This window comes from Rutidosis leptorrhynchoides, chromosome 1 (assembly GCF_046630445.1).
Source record: "Rutidosis leptorrhynchoides isolate AG116_Rl617_1_P2 chromosome 1, CSIRO_AGI_Rlap_v1, whole genome shotgun sequence".
NCBI classification, from domain to species: domain Eukaryota; kingdom Viridiplantae; phylum Streptophyta; class Magnoliopsida; order Asterales; family Asteraceae; genus Rutidosis; species Rutidosis leptorrhynchoides.
Genome location: NC_092333.1, coordinates 264,787,613 through 264,814,920, shown reverse-complemented (window position 1 = coordinate 264,814,920; position 27,308 = coordinate 264,787,613). Strand labels below are relative to the sequence as shown.

The 27,308-nt window shown below is 35.3% G+C and overlaps 1 protein-coding gene and 1 long non-coding RNA gene across 2 annotated transcripts in view; both read right to left on the bottom strand.

The window, feature by feature from the left end:
- Positions 1-18,849, bottom strand: part of LOC139897633 (uncharacterized) — a 33,831-nt gene extending 14,982 nt beyond the window's left edge. Inside the window, exons 1-5 of the mRNA XM_071880332.1 lie at positions 18,700-18,849; positions 18,338-18,614; positions 18,143-18,242; positions 17,911-17,991; positions 17,716-17,799 (exon numbers count right to left, since the gene is read on the bottom strand). Of these exons, the coding sequence (XP_071736433.1) occupies positions 17,716-17,799; positions 17,911-17,991; positions 18,143-18,242; positions 18,338-18,614; positions 18,700-18,849 (692 nt within the window). The remainder of the gene's footprint in view (positions 1-17,715; positions 17,800-17,910; positions 17,992-18,142; positions 18,243-18,337; positions 18,615-18,699) is intronic.
- A 5,772-nt stretch (positions 18,850-24,621) lies between these two features.
- On the bottom strand, positions 24,622-26,809 carry LOC139869282 (uncharacterized). Its single transcript, XR_011766036.1, has 4 exons — positions 26,377-26,809; positions 25,346-26,194; positions 25,054-25,235; positions 24,622-24,963 (listed from the first exon to the last, which is right to left on the bottom strand). It is a non-coding gene; the product is annotated as an uncharacterized lncRNA (long non-coding RNA).
- Positions 26,810-27,308: the final 499 nt, after the last annotated feature.

Below are 27,308 nucleotides of genomic sequence, written 5' to 3'. Positions count from 1 at the left end.
AACCAACAAGGTCCTAGCAATCAACAAGTATCCAATAATACTTACAATCAGCAAAGACCGAATTTTCAAAACAAACCACCACAACAAACCGATGATAAAAAGCCAAATTTAGAAGATATGATGACGAAGCTAGTTGAAACTCAAACGCAGTTTTTCACATCTCAGAAACAAACCAATGAACAAAATGCTCAAGCATTTAGAAATCAACAAGCTTCTATTCAAAATCTGGAACAAGAAGTGAGTAACCTAGCAAGGTTAATAGGTGAAAGAAAACCGGGAAGTCTACCTAGCGATACAAATACTAACCCCCGGAATGAAACAGCTAAAGCTATTACCACAAGAAGTGGTACAACACTTAAACCACCTGAAATACCTGTAACTTCTGATGAAACTATTCCTACTTCACAAGAACCACAACCTGATCAAGATAAGGAAAAAGAACCGGTAGTTGAAAAGGTTAATGAAGATAACACAGTTAAGGATAAACCTTATGTTAAACCATACCAACCACCACTTCCTTACCCGAGTAAAATGAAGAAAGAAAAACTTGAAGCCGAGCAATCCAAATTCTTGGATATGTTTAAACAGATAAATGTAAATCTTCCTTTCATTGATGTGATTTCAGGGATGCCAAGGTATGCTAAATTCTTGAAAGATCTAATCACGAATAGAAAGAAAATGGAAGAACTCTCGGCTGTTACTATGAATGCTAATTGTTCAGCAGTGCTGTTAAATAAGATACCAGAAAAACTATCTGATCCAGGAAGTTTCACAATTCCATGTTTTCTGGGTAGTCTTAGTTCAATAGAAGCATTGGCTGATTTAGGTGCTAGTATAAATCTAATGCCGTATTCACTATACGCTAAACTAGACCTTGGAGAATTAAAACCAACCAGAATAAGCATACAACTAGCCGATAGATCAATAAAATATCCTAGAGGGATAATGGAGAACATGCTAGTTAAAGTTGGTACTTTAGTATTTCCAGTAGATTTTGTTGTTTTGGACATGGAAGAAGATTCTCAAGTTCCTCTCATATTAGGAAGACCATTCTTAAACACGGCTAAAGCAATGATAGACGTGTTCGGTAAGAAACTGACCCTAAGTATAGAGGATGAGAGTGTTACCTTTTCAGTGGATAGAGCCATGCAACAACCACAATCTGCAGATGATACATGTTATTATATTCAAACTATAGATGCACATGCAGAATTATTAGAAGAATTTCCAGAATTACAAGGAACAGGAGAATGTTCTTTAGGAGAAGGTAATGAACCAATTGATGAAGCTGAAATATTAGCTACACTTATAGCTAATGGATATGAACCAACAACAGAAGAAATTCAAATGCTAAAAGAAGAAGACAGATACCGATATAAATCATCGATAGAAGAACCTCCAAAATTAGAGTTAAAGCCACTTCCAAACCATTTGGAATACGCTTATTTACATGGTGAATCTGAATTACCTGTAATAATATCGTCTTCTCTTACTGAAAATGAGAAATCACAACTCATTTCTGTGTTGAAAGCTCATAAACCAGCCATTGCATGGAAGATTCATGATATTAAAGGAATAAGTCCTTCGTATTGCACACATAAAATCCTTATGGAAGAAGGTCATAAAACGTATGTGCAACGCCAACGAAGACTAAATCCTAATATGCAAGATGTAGTTAAGAAAGAGATTATTAAACTGCTAGATGCAGGTTTGATATATCCAATTTCTGATAGTCCATGGGTAAGCCCAGTTCAATGCGTACCTAAGAAGGGTGGCATGACTGTCATCACAAATGAGAAAAATGAGCTTATTCCTACTAGGACTGTAACAGGATGGCGTGTATGTATTGATTATAGAAAATTAAATGACGCCACCAGAAAAGATCACTTTCCCTTACCTTTCATAGATCAAATGTTGGAAAGATTAGCCGGAAATAGTTACTATTGTTTCCTAGATGGATTTTCCGGATATTTTCAAATTCCAATAGCACCCGAAGATCAAGAGAAAACCACATTCACGTGCCCTTATGGTACTTTTGCTTACAAACGCATGCCATTTGGACTTTGCAACGCCCCTGCAACCTTTCAAAGGTGTATGATGGCGATTTTTCATGACATGATAGAAGAATGCATGGAAGTATTCATGGATGACTTTTCAGTCTTCGGTGATACATTTAAATCATGTCTAGTTAATCTGGAACGAATGCTAATTAGATGCGAAAAATCAAATCTAGTACTTAATTGGGAGAAATGCCATTTCATGGTCAAAGAAGGCATCGTTCTTGGACATAAAATTTCAAAAAAAGGAATTGAAGTGGATAGAGCTAAAGTAGATGTAATTGCTAAACTTCCACATCCCACCAATGTTAGAGGAGTTAGGAGTTTTCTAGGGCATGCCGGTTTTTACCGACGTTTCATAAAAGATTTTTCTAAAATTGCCACTCCTATGAATAAACTCCTAGAAAAGGATGCGCCATTCATCTTTTCAGATGAATGTATCAAATCTTTTAATATTCTTAAAGAGAAACTCACTAATGCACCGATCATGATAACACCAAATTGGAATCTACCATTTGAACTAATGTGCGATGCAAGTGATTTTGCAATGGGAGCCGTTTTAGGACAAAGGATTGAAAAACGATTTCAACCTATATATTATGCTAGTAAGACATTACAAGGAGCACAAACGAACTATACAACTACTGAAAAAGAACTCCTTGCTATTGTCTTTGCTTTTGACAAATTTCGATCATATCTCGTTCTAGCAAAAACGGTGGTCTATACCGACCATTCTGCTCTTAGATACCTATTTTCAAAACAAGATGCTAAACCAAGATTAATCCGTTGGATCTTACTCTTACAAGAGTTTGATATTGAAATCCGAGATAAAAGAGGAGCAGAAAATCTCGCCGCTGATCATCTTTCTCGTCTTGAAAATCCCGAATTAGAAGTTCTGAATGAATCAGCCATACAAGACAACTTTCCTGATGAATATCTATTGAAGATAGATTATAAAGAAATCCCATGGTTTGCAGACTATGCAAACTACTTAGTTTGTGGATTCCTTGAAAAAGGATTATCGTACCAAAGACGAAAAAAATTCTTCAGTGATATAAAACACTATTTCTGGGAAGATCCACATCTGTTTAAAAGTTGTCCCGATGGAATAATACGCCGATGTGTATTTGGAGATGAAGCTAGTAAAATTTTAAACCATTGTCACACAGGACCAACAGGAGGGCATTATGGGCCTCAACTAACAGCAAGAAAAGTTTATGAAGCTGGATTCTATTGGCCTACAATTTACAAAGACGCACACCTTCTTTGCAAATCCTGTGATGCATGTCAAAGGGCCGGAAAAATAAGTCAACGTGATGAAATGCCACAAAATGTCATCCAAGTATGTGAAGTATTTGACATTTGGGGTATTGACTTTATGGGTCCATTTCCAAAATCTCATAATAATCTATATATACTCGTAGCCATTGATTATGTATCTAAATGGGCGGAAGCACAAGCTCTCCCAACTAACGATGCACGAGTTGTAGTCAACTTTTTAAAACGTCTTTTTGCAAGGTTTGGAACACCGAAAGCTTTAATAAGTGATCGGGGTACTCATTTCTGTAATAATCAACTTGAGAAAGTTCTTAAAAGATATGGAGTAACTCATAAAATCTCCACCGCATATCATTCACAAACGAGTGGACAAGTTGAAAATACCAACCGAGCTTTAAAACGTATTCTAGAGAAAACCGTAGGATCAAATCCGAAGGAATGGTCCATTAAATTGGAGGATGCACTCTGGGCTTTTAGAACAGCCTACAAAACTCCAATTGGAACCACACCTTTTAGACTTGTTTATGGAAAAGCGTGTCATCTTCCAGTAGAAATTGAACACAAAGCATTTTGGGCTTTGAAGACATGTAATCTTGATTTACATGAAGCCGGACGTCTACGATTAAGTCAACTAAACGAATTAGAAGAATTAAGACATGAAGCATACGAAAATTCATTAATCTATAAAGAAAGAACGAAGAAATGGCATGATAAAAGAATCAGAAGTTCAAAAGAATTCAAAGAAGGAGACAGAGTTCTTCTTTTCAATTCACGATTCAAGCTATTTCCTGGAAAATTGAAATCAAGATGGTCTGGACCATTCATAGTCAAAAGAGTTTTCCCATACGGAACGATAGAATTAATAAATTCAAATGGGATTGAATTTAAAGTTAATGGTCACAGAGTTAAACATTACATACATGGTCCGATGGAAGTCGACAACGAAGTTAATCACAATTTCGACACCACAGCTAACTAAGTGTGGGGAGAATCAAGTCTTTAAAGGATAATATGTATTTCTGTTAGAGTTAGATTGTCTGTTTTCGTGTAGTTCTCGAAAATGGAACACGTATGGTCTTTCCCTAGCAGACCCTAAAGAACTAGTCTTCTCCCCCCATTCTGAATTTTTATTTTTTTTAGGTTTTTACGAAATGAAGACTGCCTGTGAACTAAACCATGGTCTAATGCTACACGCTTTGATCACTAAACGTAATAATGACATACTCCCGAGTGAAATAGTATCAGTAATCAGAGAAAGAATGGACGGAGTTAGAAAAGGATCCAGATGCGAAGATAATAAGTTACAATTTGGTAAAGGAAAATCAAAATCCGCAGCGAAAAGAAGAGCACGACACCTAGAACGATGTCACAAATGCGGAAAATGGTCACATGGAGGTAAATGTTCAAATAATCAAACCTATTCAAATACCGAATTTGTTACTTTATGCAGAGACGGACCGTTCATATGTTTAGAAGAAAAGACAATGAATGCTCGAGGTTACGCTTATGCAGCCATGGAAAATCAATTAAACCGACTATCTTATGAATATAATAGATCATATAACTAAGAAATCTATTTCACAGGTATGTCTGTATAGTTTTCATTTTTATTTTTATTTTTAACCTTTTGATAATAAACGCTAATTTGTTCGCTAAAAAGTATTAAATTGGTATTAAAAAAAATTAGGTTTGGCGACCGAAATTATTGATATCGTTCAAAAATTTATTACATCACTGCGAAATTTAACGTTTATTCTTAAGGTATAAATATCTTTAATCAATCAACCCAAAATATTTCAAAAATTCGTCATGAGTTAAATTAGGTCTTGGAACCGAAATTACTTTACCGAAAAGAGGGGCGCATATTTTTGATAATATTTGATTGATTAAAGTGGGATAAAAAGATAAAAAGATTTTTAATTTTATTTTTACCATGTTTTTAAAATTAATATTTAAATCTTAAATTAATATTGTAAACTTTGTAAAACAATATATTTAAAATTGTAAATATTTGAAAAATTAATATAAGTTTGGTATGAATTTATGAATTTTTAAATTAAGTCTGGTGTGAATTTTTAAAATATGAATTTTTAATTTTATGCATTTCAAATTTTAAGTTTGGTGTGATTTTTTTATTTTTGAATTTTATAATTGTGTGAATTTAAAAACAAAAATTTACTTTATCTCATTAAGTTAAGAATATGATTTTTAAAATTCGTCGTAAGTTGAAGACTAGGTCTTTGAACCGAAATTGCTTTACCCGAGGGAGGGACGAGAACTTTTATTATCATTATTTTTAATCTTATTGATTTAAAGTATGCCAAAAACATTAAAAAAAAAAACCAAAAATCTTAGCTTTTAAAACAATCGGTACAAAAAGACAAATTTTAAAATTTTGTCGAGGGACGGACTAGGGCATCGTCCCGAAACGACCTCGTCTTAAAAAGAAACAAATTTTTAAAATTTTATTTAATTTATGTTTTAAAAGCTTAAGGTTTTAATAATAAAAAAAAAAAAAAAAAAAAAAAAAAAATACCTGGAATTACACCCCATGCGAGTCGCATGGGGGAAAGGCTTAAGCCATGCGACTCGCATGGCCATAAAAAACTGGACAGGATCAAAAGCTCAGCCGATTCTGCTTCTTTCTCACAATACACACACATATACACGAACCATCTCCAAACTCTCTCAATTTTTCACCAATTTTCACCAAATTTCTTGCAAAAAATTTCACAATAATCATGCCTAGATTCAGTAGTCTCAACCCCTTCAGGAGAAAGGTAAAGATTTCACCCCTAATCTCTTTAAATTCGAATTTTTGTGTTCTTGAGCTAGAAAATTTATATTTTGATTTTGTTAAATTTAGGTGTAATTAGAGCTAAATTGTTGTTATATTATGCATGTATATCCTAGATAGAAGCTATTTAACATGAATTGAAGCTAAAAACTTCAAATTTTTAAGAATCTAGGGTTTGTGTTCTTGAGCAATTTGGGGCTTTTTGATATAAACAGGTTATGGCCGATTTTTGTCATGAATTGTTACTAAATTAAGTAGTGTAACATGTTTAGGTAGTTAATTGATCCAAACTTTGAGCCTAAACATGTTTTTGAGAATTAAAGTAGACTTTTTAAGTCTAAAAATTCATGAACTTGGATAATTTGATATAAAGACCATTTGAAACTTGTTTAATAGCTAGTAGTGATTATTTTGGCATGTTATTTAAGATAAATGTTTATGAACTTGATGTACATTTTTCGTATATGCTTATTTGACAAAGTGTAGACTTGACAAAAATATGAAAATGAGCACTAGTTTAATTTGAATGCCATGTAACAAGTGTTTAATTGCTATAATGATTATTGTTGACATGTTTAAGAGTTTAAATGTGATAAAACATTGTATACATTTTCGTATGTAAAAATGTAGTATTGTTATTGTTAATAAAATGTGTTATGATTTGAACATGTCATCATAATTGTTTCAAGTTATTATTTTGCTAACACTAATGCATATTTGGATGCACAAATTTTGTGTTTAATGTGTTTTGCAGAAAGCCGATACTGGAGGTTCAGGAGCATCATCGTCCAGGCAACCAGAGCCCGAACCGGAAATGTTTCATGAACAAGAACAACATATGCAACAAGAAGAAGAAGAACAGGAGGAGCAACATATTCCATATCACGATCAAGATCAATTATTTATTAATCAGTTTCGTCAATTCGCTCCACATCAAAGGATTCTGAGTTTAGACATTAATGAAGATCAGTTACACCCAAATCTGAGATTTGATCGATGTTGGATAGAGTATCCAGATTATCAAAAGAACATGCACATTCTCTACTTTAAGGTTGTTGAAATGCCAAGGGCAATTGACTGGGTACCTTTGGAAACAGTTGACCTTGCCGAACCGATTCGGGAATTATTGGTGCAAAGGTATGGTAATTCTCAGTTTAACGATTGGATGCGCCTATTTTCCATTCGTAGAACCATATATAGGGAATGGTGTATAGAATTACTTAGTACTATTAAGTTAAACAGTGATGTTAGGAGGATAGATGATAGAAGCTTTATTAGATTTCTTTTAGGTGGACGCATGTACAGAATGTCCATGATAGATTTAGCTAGGGCCTTACAGATTTACACCCCTGCTGAACTTTTGAGCCCCGACTGTAATAGCTTGATTGCCCAAGGAGAAAGGGTAGATAGGGAATTTGATATTAACGCTGTCTGGAGGCGTATGTCCCACTTTAATGAATTTCACGCCAGTGGAAATCATACATACTTAGATATAGACAGAGCTGAACTCCGGGTGATTCATAGATTCTTAGCAAACACAATTACACAAAGGGGTAGGAATAAGGAGAAATTGACCGTAAACGATTTGTTCTACCTCAAGTGTATTAGAGACACGAGGAGTTTCGTTAACATTCCCTATTGTGTTGGTTATTATCTCGCTAATGTAGTTTCGGGGATGAAATCGGGGAGTATTATAGGTGGTGGTATTTTCATTACTCTCATAGGAGAGTATTTAGGTGTAGATAAGCACCAAGGGGGTCCAATGAACGAAATAGAGGACGGAGGTGAAACCATAAGTTCAAACCTTTATCACGGTGCAAGGGTATTATTGATGAGACGTGGTCGGGTATATCGATACGAGGGACCTCAGCGACAGGTAGAGAGAGGTTCGGATGACGAGATGGAGGAGGCGAACAACATTATAGGAGTTGTTCGGGAGACTGCTCTTGATTTAGGCGTTCGTATGGAGGATGAATACATGACGAACTATGATAGGCATATGCAGTACGAGGCATGGCAACGTCGGAATGACTACGAGCATTCCCGACAACGAGAGCATGGCCGATGGGATTATCATCAGCGCCAAATTATAAGCCAGTTGCAGCCTGGCGAGATGTATTATCCGACCCGACCCGCATACTATCCCGCACATCAGCCAGAGATGAGACCACCCTATGATTCATATGATTATGACGCAGCTTACCAGTTCACCTATAATCAGCCATGGAACCCGGACGCGAACATGAATTGGGATCCATATCCTAATTTTCCTCCTAACCCACCTCCTGATCAGTAGAGATAAGTTGGTAATTTTAATTTTTATTTTTATTATTTTAAACACTTAATATTTTATTACGTTTATGTAATGTTTGATATTCTTATTATTATTGTGTACTAATATTTTTTCTTATAGTTTGAAAGTGGGATGCCAAAGTTCCATTTCAAATTTCATGTATGATTATATTTGTATTGTATGTATTCTATTTTATGCACAAAACAGGGTAAAACAACGCGTTTTCAAAGACTGGCATTAAGTTCAGCAAAAGCAAGTAATTTTGACGACAATGATGCAAAATGTATGTGAAATAACAACAAGACGGAATGAACAAATGACGTGCACCATTTATCATTCAGCAAACAAACGCCAATATATTTGAAAACTTTGGTAAAAATTTAATCATTTTCACACAAATCACCCTAAATAATTTAAATTGTTACTGATTTCTTGCAAATGAGGGCATTGCAAGATCTTAAGTGTGGGAAGGGGTTAAATTCTTTCGGATTTTAAAATTTTTATATTAAACACTTGGTTACCATTAAAAATACTAGTAAAGCAGTAGTTGTATTAGAATCTAGTGCTCTCTGATAAAAAAGAACAGCCCTAGTCTTATATACTGACTACCCAATTCTAGTAAAATTTTTCAAAATTTTCAATTAAATGAATTCAAATCATGTTTATACATATTTATGAACGATAAAACTAGGTTTTAACACCGAAATTATTGTTACCTCGGAAAGGACATAAATTGAGAAACAAACTAAAATGTTAAAATTCATTTAAAATGGAATAGAGGACGATAAAAAGAAAAATAAAAAGCCAAGTGTGGGAAAATTTACCAAGTTATTTTAAACATATGTCACATATATCTGTAACAAATAACTGAAAATACTTTTGCTTTGAACTAAACTAAACTGTTTTACCCGATGAAAGAAAAGAAGAGATGGATCTACACGATGAATCAATTCCATCATTAAAAGGAAGTAAAGTCTTCCGAAAAAGACACGCGCTTCTTGATTTAGGTCATGAAGTTGTCGTCCAGACCAGCTGTAGGTTGACGAAAAATCTAGAAAAGTCATCACTAAAATCAGCAGGAAATCCACGGACCTCAGCATCAAACAGGGTCGCCAAGTGGTCAGATTTATCCTAACCATGAGAAGGATTTATCTCGTACAATGGGGAGGCACCGTGCAAATTAGCTGGATAAGACTAATGAATCAGATCCCCAGAAAGGATAATCTCCTTAAAGATTAAAAATCAGCTTTTAAAACTGATATTACTCAATCCTAGAGATTGACCTTAAAGATTGAGAATTCAAACTCATGGAATTCAATGATATCTAAACTCGAGCTTGAACGAGAAAATATTTTGATCAAAAATACAAACCGATTTGTTTTCTGAAAACCCTATTTTCAATGCGTTCATTACCATTGAACGTAAAATCCTAGGAATTCACCTGAAATTCATTAGGTCACCTGAACTAAATCGGGTGTCAACCGTAAGAACGGTGGTTGCATAGCATGGTCGAAGACAGGACCTTGTGCCAGACCAAAAAAATCATAGGATGATCTTTACTATTGCTCCTACAAAGGATAGTAATAGCATCCGACACGTTTATAGACCATAATCAAAAGCAAGTCACGGGACATTGCCTTAACAGTTGCTTGTTCATCGCTTTCCCTTACAACCGGACGGTAGTTTACTGAAAGGTAATATACGGAACAAGTAAACTGGACGTGTTGCTTTCCAAATACAAGGTTAGCAAGTGGGTGACACAAAACCGCAAGTTTTGAGCTAAAATTTTCAAATCTGAAACCCACCAAACCCACAAATATTTTGCAAACACCGGTAAAGGGTTATTCCGGAAAACTTATCTAGGGTAAAAACTAGATTTAATTTTCAAAAGATCAAATGTTTTCATAAAGATCCAATTTCCTTAATGGATCTAAATTTTTATAGTCATGTGGGACTGTAAACCATATCGTTACTACCATTGTTTATACCGCCGTATAGAAATCACTGATGTACAAAGTGTGAAGAATAAAGAAGTGATTCTAGTATTTCAAGACGATATTGCTTGAGGACAAGCAACGCTCAAGTGTGGGAATATTTGATAATGCTAAAAACGAACATATATTTCATAGCATTATTCCTCAAGAAAGACAAGCTTTTAGTTGAAATTGTTCTATTTACAAGAGATATTCGTTTAAATAATAAAAGGTGAAGACAAAAGGCAGATTCGACAAATTGAAGACAAAAAGGTCCAAAGAGCTAAAAAGTACAAAATACAACTAAAAAGGTTCAAAATATTGATGAGGAACGTCTCAAAATGACAAGAGTACAAGTTACAAGACGCAAAGTACGCGATATAAAATAATACGCGAAGACGTCCGAAAATCCGGAACCGGGACCTGAGCCAAGAAGAAACGCCCGACGCAACGGACCAAAAATATCTAGTCTACTATGCACAAGAATATAATATAATATATATATAATTATATATAATTATATATTATATATATTATTATTATTATATTACGTCGGCAAGAAGAAAACAAAGTAGTTGGCTGAATCCAGGGTGGCCATGCGACTCGCATGGCCAGAGGCACAAAACCATGCGAGTCGCATGGTGTGAGATTGCTGGTCAGGTCCTATAAAAAGCCAGTTTTCTGCCGAGTTTAACACATATATTTTTACATCTCTCTCTCAATATATACATAATATATATAATATATATTTTAATTTTAATTATAATTCTAAGGATATGTTAGCGAATGTTGTAAGGGTGTAAGTCGAAATTCTGTCCGTGTAACGCTACGCTATTTTTAATCATTGTAAGTTATGTTCAACCTTTTTATATTAATGTCTTGTAGCTAAGTTATTATTATGCTTATTTAAAACGAAGTAATCATGATGTTGGGCTAATTACTAAAATTGGGTAATTGGGCTTTGTACCATAATTGGGGTTTGGACAAAAGAACGACACTTGTGGAAACTAGACTATGGGCTATTAATGGGCTTTATATTTGTTTAACTAAATGAAAGTTTGTTAATGTTAATATAAAGATTTACAATTGGGCGTCCCTATAAATTACCATATACACTCGATCGGACACGATGGGCGGGGTATTTATATGTACGAATAATCGTTCATTTAACCGGACACGGGAATGGATTAATAGCCACTAGAATAATTAAAACAGGGGTGAAATTACATTCAAGGGTAATTGGTGTAATTGTTAACAAAGTAGTAAAACCTTGGTTTACACGCAGTCGATAACCTGGTGTATTCATTAAACAAAGTATTAAAACCTTGTTACAATTCGAATCCCCAATTAGTTGGAATATTTATCTTCGGGTATAATAATAATTTGACAAGGACACTTGCAATTTATATTTATGACTGATGGACTGTTATGGACAAAAACCAGACGGACATATTGAATAATCCAGGACAAAGGACAATTAACCCATGGGCATAAAACTAAAATCAACACGTCAAACATCATGATTACGGAAGTTTAAATAAGCATAATTCTTTTATATCATATTTTATTTCCTTTATTTTATATTTAATTGCACTTCTAATTATCGCACTTTTATTTATTGTTATTTTATTTAATCGCATTTTTAATTATCGTACTTTTAATTATCGCAATTTAATTTTATCGCATTTTTATTATTTGCAATTTCATTATCGTTATTTACTTTACGCTTTAATTTAAAGTCTTGTATTTATTTTATATTTTACATTAGGTTTTAACTGCGACTAAAGTTTTAAAATCGACAAACCGGTCATTAAACGGTAAAAACCCCCCTTTATAACAATAATATTACATATATATATATTTGTATTTTTATAAAAGTAAACTAATATAGCGTTGAGCTTTGTTTAAAGATTTCCCTGTGGAACGAACCGGACTTACTAAAAACTACACTACTGTACGATTAGGTACACTGCCTATAAGTGTTGTAGCAAGGTTTAAGTATATCCATTCTATAAATAAATAAATATCTTGTGTAAAATTGTATCGTATTTAATAGTTTTTCCTAGTAAAAAAATAGCTATTTTATATACACCTCGTTGCACATCAATTTCCGTTTAAGGAAACTCCTTGTGACATTTCTCCATGGATAGAGAAATTCCTCATATTATATTAGTATTCGCCACGAGGGTGAATAGTCCTAACGAACATTTCTCGAACCCTAACTGACTTGTTCAACCATATCTTAAGAGATTCTATTCCAACACGGAGTATCTTTGTCAAATATCCCGTATCGAATTACTCGTTTCGCCTCTAGTTTTACAAGAAACCTTGAAGACCCGCTTAGACATGAGTACCGCGTACCACCCACAAACAGACGAACCGAACAAACGAACGATTTACGTCTTCAAAAGACATGTTTCAAACTTGCATGGTCGCTTTTAGTAGATCCCTCTTACAACAGTAGTTACCACTCGTGTGTTCACACGCACTTTCCGAAACCCTATATGACCGCTAATGTCATACCCCTATTCGTTGGACCAAAGCATGTGGCAAACAAAACACCGAATCTTAACTCATCCAAGAAACAACAATTGAGATAATCCAAGTCCGAGAAGGGCTCGAGACGACCCGTAGTCGCCCAAAAGAGTCATACCAAACTTAGATGAAAACCTCACAAATCCCAGTGTGTAACCGCGTAATATTGAGAAACCGCACCTTGGAAAGGTGTAATCCAATTTGGGAAATCGAGAAAGGCTATATCCGCAATATCGAACCTTTTGAAACCTTGGGGCGTATTGGAACCGCTTCCTATCGTTTGGAACTTCAGACTCAATTAAGTTTCCGTTTACCCTACATTTCGTGTAACAAACTTAGAAACGTGTCCTGTGGAACAGGAACGTGCAATCCTGCTAGGTACATCAACTATCGATGACAAACTTCTCTTCATAGGAAAACCAGTTGAAATCGGGGATCGTAAAACCAAACTTTAATACAACGTAAAACCCTGACTATCCAAATTCATGAGAACACTCAAGGACGTACCTACACTTATTCATATTATGAACAACGTAAAGTCTCGAGTAAGAGATATCGACTACTACTTCCAACTAAATTTCGGGACGAAATTTCTTTTGAGGTGTGGATAATGTAACATCCCGCGTTTTTCCGTTAAATTTATTTTAACACCGTCTTTTTTTTTAAATAATATCTTTCGTATTTAAATTCGTCGACTCCGTTGACGAACGTTCATAATATTCTCGTTATTTAATTATAACATCTCTCGTTAACTTGCGTTTTAAAAATATTCGATCGGTTAAATCCCGCACCCGCTTCTAAACTCGAGGGACTAAAATTGACACGGGGCAAACTAGTTGACTAGGTCAACTAGTCCACCCCAATCACCACCATTCAACCATCTCCCTCTCTCTCTCTTTCTCTCTAGCAAGAACACACACACAAACCCCAACTTCATAAAATCATCATCTAAATTCGATCTAGGAGGCTTACAACAAAACAAATTACATTTTCGTGATCCTCTCTTCATTCTCTACGATTTGATACTAACTTCATCGATTTTGGGTAACATTTCTAAAACTCTAGATTTCTCTAAATTCGTGTTTTTGATTTGAAATGGTGTTAGTTAGTGTCTATGGCTCGTGTCTAGCATGAATATATGATTTACTTGCTCGATTTGTTGTTTTGAGTAACTAGTTTGAACATTTGAAATGGGTTTGCTTAATCTTGCATTTTGGAAGATTAAATGTTGTTTGATTGTTAAAGTTCATGTTTTAATTGTGTTACTAGTATCACTAGCTTCGTTTTGATGCGTAGGTTGATTTGTAAAACTTCATAAACTTGATTAGTGATTTTGGTGATTTTGGATTAGGGTTGATAAGCTTTATATGAACTTTTGGTGCATCAAATGCTATGAATTGTTGTTGATAAGTGTTTAGTTGCAATGTGTGTTTGATTACCTTCGAAACGGCATATCATACATGTAAATTGGTTGCCCGAATCATGAAATGCGTTTTTAGAACTTGAAACTTTGATTATGAACGTTTAATGCGGTTTTGGGTTGTTGTAAGTGTTGAATTGCTTGATGAAATGTGTCTAGGTGTTTTCCTCGTCAAATTACCTTTCCGATGATATAAGATACATGTTATAATTGTTTACGGATCATAAAATGTGGTTATTTGGTTTTTAGCTCGTGCATACTTGTGAAAAACAGAAACAGACCTGCACAGATGGTGGCGCGGCGCGCCCCATCCCCGCGCGGCGCGCAGATGTGCCTGGTCAGATTCTGACCTCCTCGTCCCATTTCACGTGAAATGTTTGATGACCTACGGACCTCCGATTCACATGAAACTTGTTCTAATATACTTGTATATGAATATTTAGCATAGAAAAATAGTTCGGGACCCGACCCGAACGCGTTGACTTTTTCGTTGACTTTGACCAAGTTTGACTTTTAGTCAAACTTAACCAAACTTTTATACAATCATTCTAACATGCTTTTATACTTGTTTCTTGTATGAAACTTGACAACGTGATTCACATGCTATATTTAATCGAGTCGTATTGAGCCATAGGACTAATTGAACACATTTCACCCGACCTTGTGTCGTAACCGGTTAATTGATATAACTTACTTGTTTAGGTCAAGGCTAAGCAACTTTCATGCACACGTTTACTTGTTGAAGTACCTTTATACTCGTGCACTCGAGGTGAGATCATAGTCCCACCTTTTCAACAACTTTTATACTTTTAAATCGTGGGCTGAGAAAACATATACTTTGTTACATCTCGTACTACTTACTTTTATGTTTTGAACACAAGTGTGAAAACAAACATTCCACGTGCGAGTTAGAACAAAAATGCCTCAATTCGATTATCATTAGTTACACTTGCAGGGTGTAAGCGAGAACTTATATTGTGTGGCCATACGGGTTTAACAAACCCTCATTCGGACGGTTCGCTACCGTTATGCGGATGAAATATATTTTTGTGTTTTAGTGCGGGTTCTAGCACTGTGTGATGGGGTAACGTTGGTTAAGTTTTGATAATTGAGTGCTCGCGTATAACAACACTTTTGGAATGCAAATGATTTGGATAATCTACGTTATGGAAATACAAAATCTTGTGGTTCAAAAATAACGTTTAATACTTACTAAACCTATGATTTCACCAACGTTTTCGTTGACAGATTTCTCTATGTTTTTCTCAGGTCTTGCACGATATGTGATACATGCTTCCGCTCACTATTTGATACTTGCATTGGATGTCGAGTATACATGCATTACTTGGAGCGTCTTTTGACTTTACTTTAAACCGTGTCGCCTAGATTTCAAATGTACTTATAACCTTGTAACTTAACTTTTGGTTGAACAATTCTTGTAAACTTTGAAAACAATCTTTATTTGAATATGAGGGCGACATATTTTGGTCAAACATTGTCATAAAGACTTATGACCCGGTAATGGGACCCACGTAGTCGACGCCGTCACTTGACGATTTGTCGGGGTCGCTACAATATTGCTCAAGCAGTGGGAGTTGTAAGTCGTTATATGTCTAATCCGGGAAAAGAGCATTGGGAAGCGGTCAAATGGTTGCTTCGTTATTTGAAAGGTACTTCTAATATGGGATTGTGTTTCTCCAAAAACAATCTCATACTTAGAGGTTATGCGGATGCTAATTTGGGTGGATGTGATGATTCGGGGAAAAGCACTACGGGTTATGTTTTCACAATGGGGAAGACGGCGATTAGTTGGTTATCTCGATTGCAAAAGAGTGTTGCTTTGTCAACCACCGAAGCCGAATACATGGCTATTGCGGAAGCTTCTAAAGAGCTAGTTTGGTTGAAGAACTTCTTAGGCGAGTTGGGTAAAAGACAAGACTATTGCGTCTTGTATTGTGATAATCAAAGTGCGGTTCATCTTGGGAAGAATCCGGTGTTTCATAGTCGAACGAAACACATCAAGATAAGGTATCATTTTATTCGACAACATATAAATGATGACACTTTATTCTTGGAGAAAATCCTTGGTACAAAGAATCCTGTCGATATGTTTACTAAGGTGGTTACGACGGAAAAATTGAGGTTTTGCATTACCTCAATTGGTCTTCTCATGAATTGATGAGAGAAGACCCCAGCTAGAGATGTGAATGGTGTTACAAGTTTAACAAGTAGTATTGAAGACCTTTTATCGAAAGTCTACTCATCCGAAGAATGTGTTGAGCGTGCGTGTCCCAAATGATATTTGGCGGTAATCGAAGGTGGTTTAATGTTCTTGGTAAATTCATTGATATGAATGGAGCTTGTTCAAAGTCTCTAAGTGGGAGATTGTTGGAGTGTGGAGACATTTAAACAAAACTGGAAAAAGTGTCACTAAAAACTGTTTCAACACTTGCACGGATTTTGCAGATTTCGGTAAGCGTGAAACAGAGAAAAACAGATCAAAAACAGAGCAAATTGATTGTGCGCGGTGATGGTGCGCGGCGCGCTCCCTGCGCGCACTAGAGAAGTTTTGATCAGAAGGCTTGCTCGAAGTTTGGGAGTGTGCACGGCGCACGTTTAAGTGTGCACGGCGCGCACGATGTCTGGCAGCAAGTGGGCAACTTGCACACATGGGATCCGATCTTGATTGATTCTCCTTTCACTTTAGGTGCTTAGTGGGTTGCTTTACACCACTAATTGTGGCTGTGATCATGTCATTAGTGGGTGTAAAGCATGGCTAGTTGATTTATCTTTCATGATTACTAGCACACTTGAAGATCAAGTTGTAGTTTGGTTGGTTTCTTGTTTGCTCTATATATAGAGCTCATTCATAGTCATTGTAACACACCACTCTCAAATATTCAGTAAATAAACGATCTCTAGTTGGTCCGTGGACTAAAGCAATCACAACGATTGCATATAACCACGTTATATCTTGTGTCGATTTACTTTTTCGCATTTATTATCTTTCGTTCATTAAGTGGGTTGAGTGATCTTGATAGTATCACTACTCGGCTAGTAATCTTGTAGAATTACTAGCGTTGTTTGGGTCCTAATATCCTAACAGCTTTATGATGACACTTCTTACAAGCTATGTAAAACCATGGCTCTTCGGGTAGTACAAAAATTATTTTTGCTACAAAAACATAGACACCAGCCTGCAAATGTTAGTTGTATTTAGTTATTTTTAACAAACATTAAGATATAAAAAAATAAAATACAAAGTGCAGTTACTGTAATGCAGGATATATTATGAAGTTAATTTTTCACTAACCTTAGTGATTGGTAGCTCACTACAACCTACGCAAGTTACTTATGTAAACCATTCTAGAAGACTATTGGTAGGTGGTTTTAGGGATGGGGCTAGAGACCCTACCGAGTCATCAGTCGCATGAAGTTCAAGAATCCTGCAAGGACAAAACATTGGTAATTCGGTTGTCACGGACATTTAAGTATTCAGGATATATTGAATACTTCGGTTGTTACAATTAATGTGAGACACAGTTTGTATTATATACCTTTTCCTGAAATCTGAGACACATTGAACATTCGCGTCAATCAATTGCTGTTTCCCAAATCGGTCGTGATAGTCCGTTTGTCTACAATATTCATAGAACATGATTAATATACTTTTATTCCAACTACTACACCACTTTTGAAAAAAGGTCCAACAGATTCTATTTAATTACATGAAAGTATGAAGTAATTTAGTAGACATTATTATACAAATGAAATAAATTAAGATGTTACTCCAAATCTTTCAGTTCTAAATTTATATATTTAGATTTGAGTTCGTCACGATTTCTGAATTGCTTAACTCCACTGTAATACTGCAATCTACCAATGACATCTGAAACAAAGTTAAAGAACAATAGTAAGCTAATTATTAGTTACATAAATAAGAATAATATGTTTGAAAAACTATTTTATAGAAATTGTTCTTACCTGCAGTTACCTCCTCTTCCATTTGACTGTTTGCCAGATCTGTGAATGGAATAAATTTGAAACTATTGTGTCCAACCCATTCAGTGGAATCAATATTAAGAACAATGGTTTTTGGAGTAATCATCATTTTAGATTCGTGTTCCCAATGCACACCACTACCTTTAAATGGATTGTTGATAACAAATGCGTTTTTCAAGTAAAAATTATGTTGTAATTTCATAATAGGTTCATACTTATCCTTAAGTAGATTTTTAATTATAACTCCAATCCTAGCACCCTGTTAAAAATTAAAACAACGTTTACACATTGATTTTAGATAAGAAAAGTTAAGTATCTATAACATATCTTATCATGATATATACCTCTTCATCTGAAACAAACAAATCCAAAAAAAGTTTTCCATTATCGAAATTCTTTGTGGTGAGTGTCTCAACTTTTAAAACCTTAACACGAATGTTGATGTTAGGTATCTTTTGGTTATGTCTACTAATCAAAACATGGCTCATAGCCATTTGAAGAAGCAGAGAGAAGATGAATGAATGTTGGATGAATGAAAGCAAACATGTGTAGTTTTAATAAGATTGATGGACTGATGAATTTAGAATGAAATGGAAAGGTTATGAAATAGTTATTTTAGGGATAGATCACACATTGAGGAGTTTTTGGGATACAGTTAAGGAGTAAGCGGATTACATGGAGTTTAAAATTATCCACTATTTATAATTATGTGTGATTACTAGCCTTTAAGAGCCCGTGCGTTGCACGGTTACTTTTAATCAAACAAACTGAATATCGCTTATGCTATATCAATTAACAAAACTACCAAAGTTTTAGTATATTACTTGTAACATTAACTAACCATTCAAACATAAAAAATACGAATGTTTTCATTAAGTATAAAACCTAAGAAGGTTATATATGAAATGTTTTGTAATCATTAAATAACCAAAGTTTTAACATTCGACCAATTGAACATTAACTATAGGTATTCTTCAACGTCTTCGAGAAGGAACACTCCTTTAAGCCCAAAAGCCAATAATTAACCTCGGCCTATTTAATAATACTCAAAATAAACTTCTGCCCAGAAAACGTTATGTAGATCACATGTTTAACCATTTAAGTTTAAATCTCTGACCCTACTATTCCAAGACTAATATCCTCTTCTCTAATATTTAAAGACGTTACCATTTGGTACAATTTGTTAGAATAAAGCACAAAAGTCAACAACGGTCAAATTACCATTTAAGGTAATTTAACTTTAGTTGCACACTTCATCACTTCCTATTAGAGACAAGTCACAAGATCACACTAACAGCCAAGTTAACGGGTCAACTGCAGCCTGCACTTCCACTTTTGTAAAGGGGGTTCCAAAAGTCTAAATGGAGCCATCCCTAAAGTAGAAAGAGTCGTTGCACATCTTTGTATATATAACCTTAGCTGTATAATCTCATATATCTAATTCAATTTGTAAAAATTAATCAATAATCAATACAAAGATCAGATTAACACTTCAGATTATCTTTTTTATCTTTTGAAACATGGTATCAGAGCGAGTGTACTGATTCTGAATCATAGTAACACTTCAATGGCTCAATCATCAACCATTAACAAAGCCACCATGTCTAAAATCGACGGTAGCTCAAAATTGAACCGAGCTGCCATGTTAATTTTAGACGGTAGCAAGTTCAATAGCCCACAAGATGGAAGAACTTACCTGGACGCTTTATGTCAAAAACCTCCTTGTAGTGAATCAAGGGCTGCCACCACCGACCACCATAGACCACCACAACCTCTGAGGTGTGTTTATTGCGGAATGCAAGAACACACAGTAATTAACTGTTTTAAGCTTATTAGGTACCCCAATTGGTGGCACAAACAACAACGTGGCGGAGCTATGATGGCAGAGGCAACCGGCGTCAATCATAAAGTCACCGGCGGCAACGACACCACAAGAGGTAAAAATCTATCCTTTAATTCCTGGTCTTTGCTAGGATCGACCAAAAGGGTGAAAGGGATAAATCCCTTAAACCCTAATTTGAAACTTCCTATCGATCCATCAGTCAAAAATCCTTATTCCTTGCAAAAACCGACAAAAAGGGTGGAAGGGATAAATCCCTTAAACCCTAATTTGAAACTTCCGATTGATGAGAGGAACCAGAATCGTTTTTATTGTCTGCAATTTCTAGATGAGATTGTAGAAGAAAGCATAAATGGAACAAGCCCCAAAGATGAAAAGGCTGTATCTGGTTATCATGCGTATACAGTAAAAAGAAAGAGAGAGAGGTTAATAAATAAAAGAAGTAAACCAACCCTTTTTTGCAAAAGTCACGGATGGTTTTTAAATAAAGAAAAAAAAAAAAGAATTCTTTAATAAATAAAAAAAAGAAAAAGGATGGTGTGGACTTGCAACAAGTGGGCTTGAAAACAAGTGGGTTTGGTAAAAATAATATGAATGGGCTTATAAATACAAACAATTTGACCAAAAATATTCAAGCCGAGACCCAAAACTTTTGTAAACCAGCCCAAAACACTATTTTTAAAAATCTAATCAAGAGCTCGGGTTATACCGGAAAAGCTAATATGATTTCAAACAACGAAAAGAGTAATGAATGGATTTTTGATTGTGGTGCTACGCACACCATGAGTTTTGAAAAATCCGACTTTTGTTCCGAATCAAATCCTCGGGTTAATAAAATCCAAACGGCCAATGGAGGAGTTGTACAAGTTGAAGGGGGTGGTAGAATTGAAATTACTCCAACAATGAAATTGTCTAATTGTTTATATATTCCAACGCTGTCTCATAAACTTTTATCCGTTAGCCACGTTACAAAAGAATTAAATTGTTCAGTTTTATTACACCCCACTTTCTGTATCCTTCAAGATATCAGGACTGGGGTGATTATTGGACGTGGTACTGAACGGGGCGGGTTGTACTATGTGAACGAAGTAACCCAACAAGGTACCGTGATGCTTGCTCATGGGACACCTACGAGGGAAGCTTGGTTGTGGCATAGAAGGTTGGGTCACCCTTCTGCCGGATACTTACATGCTTTATTCCCTAGTCTTTTTAAATCCAATATTAATTTAAACTGTGAGACTTGTATTTTGGCCAAAAGCCATCGAAATACTTTTAAACCTAGTAATACAAGGAAAGATATACCGTTTGCTTTAATCCATTCGGATGTATGGGGTCCTGCACCGGTCATTGGGGGGAAAAACTTCCGATATTTTGTTCTATTTATTGATGACCATTCTCGCATGACTTGGATTTATTTTCTCACCCACAAATCAGAAGTTTTTGAGAAATTTTCTCACTTTTATAAAATGGTACAAACCCAATTTAATAAAAACATACAAATGTTAAGGTCCGATAATGGGGGTGAGTTTGTAAACTCATCAATGAAACTTTTCTGCGAAAATAATGGGATTATTCATCAAACCTCGTGCGCTCATACTCCCGAGCAAAATGGCATAGCCGAACGTAAAAATCGACTACTTTTAGAAATGACAAGAGCTTTATTAATTGAATCCAAGGCTCCGAAAAGTTTTTGGCCCGAAGCCCTTGCTTCCGCTACCTATCTTATCAACCGTTTACCTACTAAGGTTTTGGGCACAAAAACCCCTAGAGATACGCTTTCCCAATTCCATACCCTTCCGACCTCATTTAGCATTGAACCTCGAATATTTGGATGCTCGGTCTTCGTTCATATTCCGAAACATGAGCGTACCAAACTAGATCCATGTGCGGAAAAATGTGTCATGGTTGGTTATGGAATAAACCAAAAAGGATATCGGTGTTACAGTCCCAAAAGGCGTCATGTTTTTACCACAATGAACTGTGACTTTGTCGAAACCGAATATTATTATGATACCCAACTTACGAGCGAGGGGGAGAAAAAGGATGATGACACTCTAAGTTGGATACAGTGGACACCTAACACTGATAATATCCAAATTCCAACACCAAATCCAAATCCCGAAAGTCCAAATCCCGACAATATCCAAAATCCAAATCCCGATAATATCCAAATAGAAACACCAAATCCCGAAACACCAAATCCCGAAACACTAAATCTCGAAACATCAACACAAGATTCCGAACCTCCTGAAACCTCGTCGAACAATGAACATCAAACCCACGAGGAACAAAATGACACTAATTCCGATGAAACCACCCAACGATATGTCCTACCTCAAAGAGTCAATAGAGGTGTCCCACCTAAACGATACTCACCAGAAAAAGAAGCGCAAAGGTCACGGTATCCTATGGCTAATATTGCACAAGGAAACCTATCCAGTGAAGCATAAAAATTCAACTCTGCTTTATATTCTGAAGAAATCCCAGCGAGTGTTGATCAAGCCATGAAATCTGAAAAATGGAAGAAGGCCATGGAAGAAGAAATGGAAGCACTCCAGAAAAGTGACACATGGGAAAAATGTGTCATTCCTCAAGGAAAGAAACCAGTAGGGAATCGATGGGTGTTTACTATAAAATACAAACCAGATGGTACCATTGAAAGATACAAAGCCCGGCTAGTTGCCAAGGGATATACTCAAAAATATGGAATAGATTATTCCGAGACTTTCTCTCCAGTTGCGAAGATTGATACCATCAGGGTTCTTTTCTCAGTTGCTGCAAATGAAGAATGGCCACTTCACCAATTTGATGTGAAGAATGCCTTTCTACATGGTGAATTAAAAGAATAAGTCTATATGGAAGCTCCTCCAGGATTCTCCGGAAACTTCAAAAATGGGGAAGCTTGTCGACTTAAGAAATCTTTATATGGGTTAAAACAATCCCCACGGGCCTGGTTTGGGAGATTTACTTTATTTATGAAAAAATATGATTTCAAACAAAGTAACTCGGATCATACTCTCTTTTTTAAACGAAAAGGAAATTTAATTACATGCTTAATCATTTATGTTGATGATATGATAATAACAGGAAATGATAAAGAGGAAATTTCTAACTTAAAAATAAACTTGTTTAAAGAATTTGAAATGAAAGACTTGGGCAGACTTAAATATTTTTTGGGGATTGAGGTGTTACGGTCGCAACAGGGAATATTTATCTGTCAAAAGAAGTATGTTCTTGATTTTCTTGCAGAAACAGGTATGATTGATTGCAAACCAGCCGATACTCCAATGATTCCAAACCAGAAACTGTATATGGAAGATGATGCTAACCTTGCTGATAAAGGGCAATACCAAAGGATGGTGGGGAAACTCATCTATCTTGCTCACACTCGACCTGATATAGCACATGCAGTTGGAGTTGTGAGTCAATTCATGCATCAACCACAGGTTCACCATTTGGAAGCCGTAATGAGAATCATCAGATATTTGAAGAAAACAGCGGATCATGGAGTTATTTTTGAGAGACATGGACACCTAAAGACTCAGATATATACAGATGCGAGCTGGGCTGGAGAAAAAGGGGATAGAAGATCTACATCTGGATTCTTCACACTTGTCGGAGGAAATCTAGTGGCATGGAAAAGTAAGAAACAAAAAGTTGTATCTCTTTCAAGTGCCGAGTCAGAATTTAGGGGAATAGCAAAAGGGGTTGTTGAAGCGCTATGGATCAAGAAGTTGCTGACAGAAATCGGTTTTCCTCCAAATGAGGCAATTCAAATCTTATGCGACAATGAAGCAGCAATTGCCATTTCAGAGAATCCAGTTCAGCACGATCGAACCAAGCATGTGGAAATAGACCGACATTTTATTCGAGAAAAACTAGATGGTGAAATCATCTCTCTCCCATCTATCAGATCAGAAGACCAACTAGCAGACATCCTTACCAAATCAGTCAATGGAAGATTATTCAGTGAAGTGCTTAGCAAGTTGAACATTGAAAACCTAACTATTCAACTTGAGGGGGAGTGTTAGAATAAAGCACAAAAGTCAACAACGGTCAAATTACCATTTAAGGTAATTTAACCTTAGTTGCACACTTCATCACTTCCTATTAGAGACAAGTCACAAGATCACACTAACAGCCAAGTTAACGGGTCAACTGCAGCCTGCACTTCCACTTTTGTAAAGGGGGTTCCAAAAGTCTAAATGGAGCCATCCCTAAAGTAGAAAGAGCCGTTGCACATCTTTGTATATATAACCTTAGCTGTATAATCTCATATATCTAATTCAATTTCTAAAAATTAATCAATAATCAATACAAAGATCAGATTAACACTTCAGATTATCTTTTTTATCTTTTGAAACACAATTTACATTTATCAACCAATTTCAAGATCCCAATCCCACCATTATCAAAATCCCATAGCAACCAAAACCCACATAACCATCTTCTAGTATTCAATAAATCAAGTTCCAACAATATAAACTTGCATTATTCATCTTAACCTTAATTTCAGCATCAATAAACCTTAAACATTTCAACTTTCCTGAGATTTTCAACCAGCGCCAATTTTTGCCCAAGACTATCAAACAGCAACAATTGCAACCCAAATAAATTTTGTAATAATGATTCCAACCCAAACCAGATATATAATGGCACATGCGACCCACATCATTACAGCAGTAGAAATGGTGACCCAAATCATCTTTGCAAAAGCAATCGCGACCCAAAAACATACAACATTGAATATTCTGCCCCATAAATGTACCTGGCACCATTTTTAACTCAATGATAGTAAATAGTAGCAATCATTTATATTCTAAAAATAATTCGCTAATGTTAATCGAAATGTACTTACATGCTTATCGACTCGTGGAACTCCGAATAAAAAATTACAAATGTAATCTAAACATTAGAAAGGCTTTTGACATCTCGGGTCTATTTGACCCATTAGAAAGGCTTCATGAGAAGTAAGTGATCTGCACACTGTTTGAATACCAATTGAGATTTGATATAATGGTGGACACAATGAAGTTGCAACTGTTACAAACAACAAACACAACATCAAGAAGGAAAAATATACTCAGAATAAGACAAATAGAAATTTGTAAGGAAAAGATAAAAACAACATAAAGCAATATGCATACTACCTGAAGTGATTTCATTATCACGGTTTGAAGAGGCTTCAACATGATAAGCATTATCAAGTGAATGAACAGCAGAAAGTTCGTCAGAAACGATAAAAAAAGAAGATTGGTAAGAAGGTAACCCAACCATACGATTACGTTCACGCAATCACGCAACATATTTCTCTTTTTGATATTTGTCTAGATGACAGTTGTGACGTGTTCGTCGAAGCCTGGGTATCATTGTTTTGATCACCAGGTGATTTCCTTTGACGTTTCTTAGGTGCCATTTCACTTTTACGAAACAGCAGAGACAAAAAATTGCGAACACAATTTCAACAAAAAATCAAATTACAATACCTGCTACCACTGGCCAACAGAAAAAATAACACAAACAACATGTATCAAAAAAAATAATTGCAAATATTAAACACCTTAGATTCATATACAGTTAAGAAACTTTAAAAAAGTTAAGAAACTTTAGAAAAGTACATATGGCCACATAACATAAACAACATATAACCACAATGAGTTCAAAAACATACAACCAAATAGAAAATATGACAAATATTAAGACACAATAAATCTAAGGTTGATAAGTCGTAGAAACAACAATATGGTAGATACGAATATAATCAAGCACGAATAAAACTTTAAAAAAACACAAAAAAAGAACCGTACCTGAGAAGCAAAGAAACGGTGAGTAGGAAAATAACCTGCAAAAAAATACCTGGGCGAAGAGACCAAAAGACGCTAACTTCTGGCCGGAAAAAAACACATCGGTACAAAAAAAAAAAAAAAAAAAAAAAGTTTCCAGCATAACCAAAACAGAACTTACTTGAACGATACGAAATAGTGAAGCAATACGATAACCTGCAACACCAAAAAATGGAAACGATTAACCCAACGGTGGAAACCCCAACTTCAAATGGTTTTGTGCGTGAAAAAAGCTACGAACAACGAAAACCGAAATCAGATTTAAAACATGCAATTGACCGCGGATAAATTAAAGAAGGGAAGTCGAAAGAACCTGCAAAAAGCGTGAGGTGAAATACCTGTTGTTTCGGCAATTAAAGGAATAAATTGATTGAATGTTCAATCTTCACGACCATAGTATATACCGTACACATCATCAAATTTGATGAAGAAGATTTAAATTAGAAAAGGGTTGAGACACCAACATCACGATTTAGTAAAAAAAAGGTTAAACACTAAAACTGACTATCGTGCTCATCCCTCTTTTTCATTCTGACTATCGTGAAACCCTAAAACCCTAAATTCGCAACCCTAATTGAGTAGTAGAAGAAGAAGAACGTAAGAATAAGAATAAAGGTATCGGTGATTTGAGGTATACTGGAGATAATATACATAATTATACCATCAGAAGCAGAAGATGTAGCGATTTAATCTGTTGTAGCGGTGTAAAATATTGCAGCGATCGGAGGTAAAAATCGACGATCCAAAAGGTTGTGGGAGGATGGATGTTGAAGAGAGAGGTTGTAGTTATTAGATCCGTTTTTTTGTAGAGGGTCAGAAGTTAATTACGATGATGATTGGTCCTGTTGTTAATTTGTGGTGATTAACAACAATAATAATAATAATAATACGGATTAATTAGAAAAATTTCAAGTGGCACTGAAATTGTGGATTCAATGTCAGAGTAATGTCAGAGTGACACGTCAGCAATAAGCATCATGCTTTATGTGAGGAATAGAATAGAAATAGATAGATAGATAGATAGATAGATAGTCTTATCACTAAATAACAAAAATAAATTTGAAAATCGTCAAAACTGTAACATTTTTACATATGCATAAACTTTGCATTTACTTAAGTTTTAACATAAATGGATCAACCGTTTATGTTGTACGAAGCAACTAAAAATATCAAAACAAATTGTAATTATGTATGTATAATATCAAAACGTACAAGTGTCAGACACCACCAATTTTCGTTTTTTCTTTTTCTTTTTCTTTTTAATTCACCA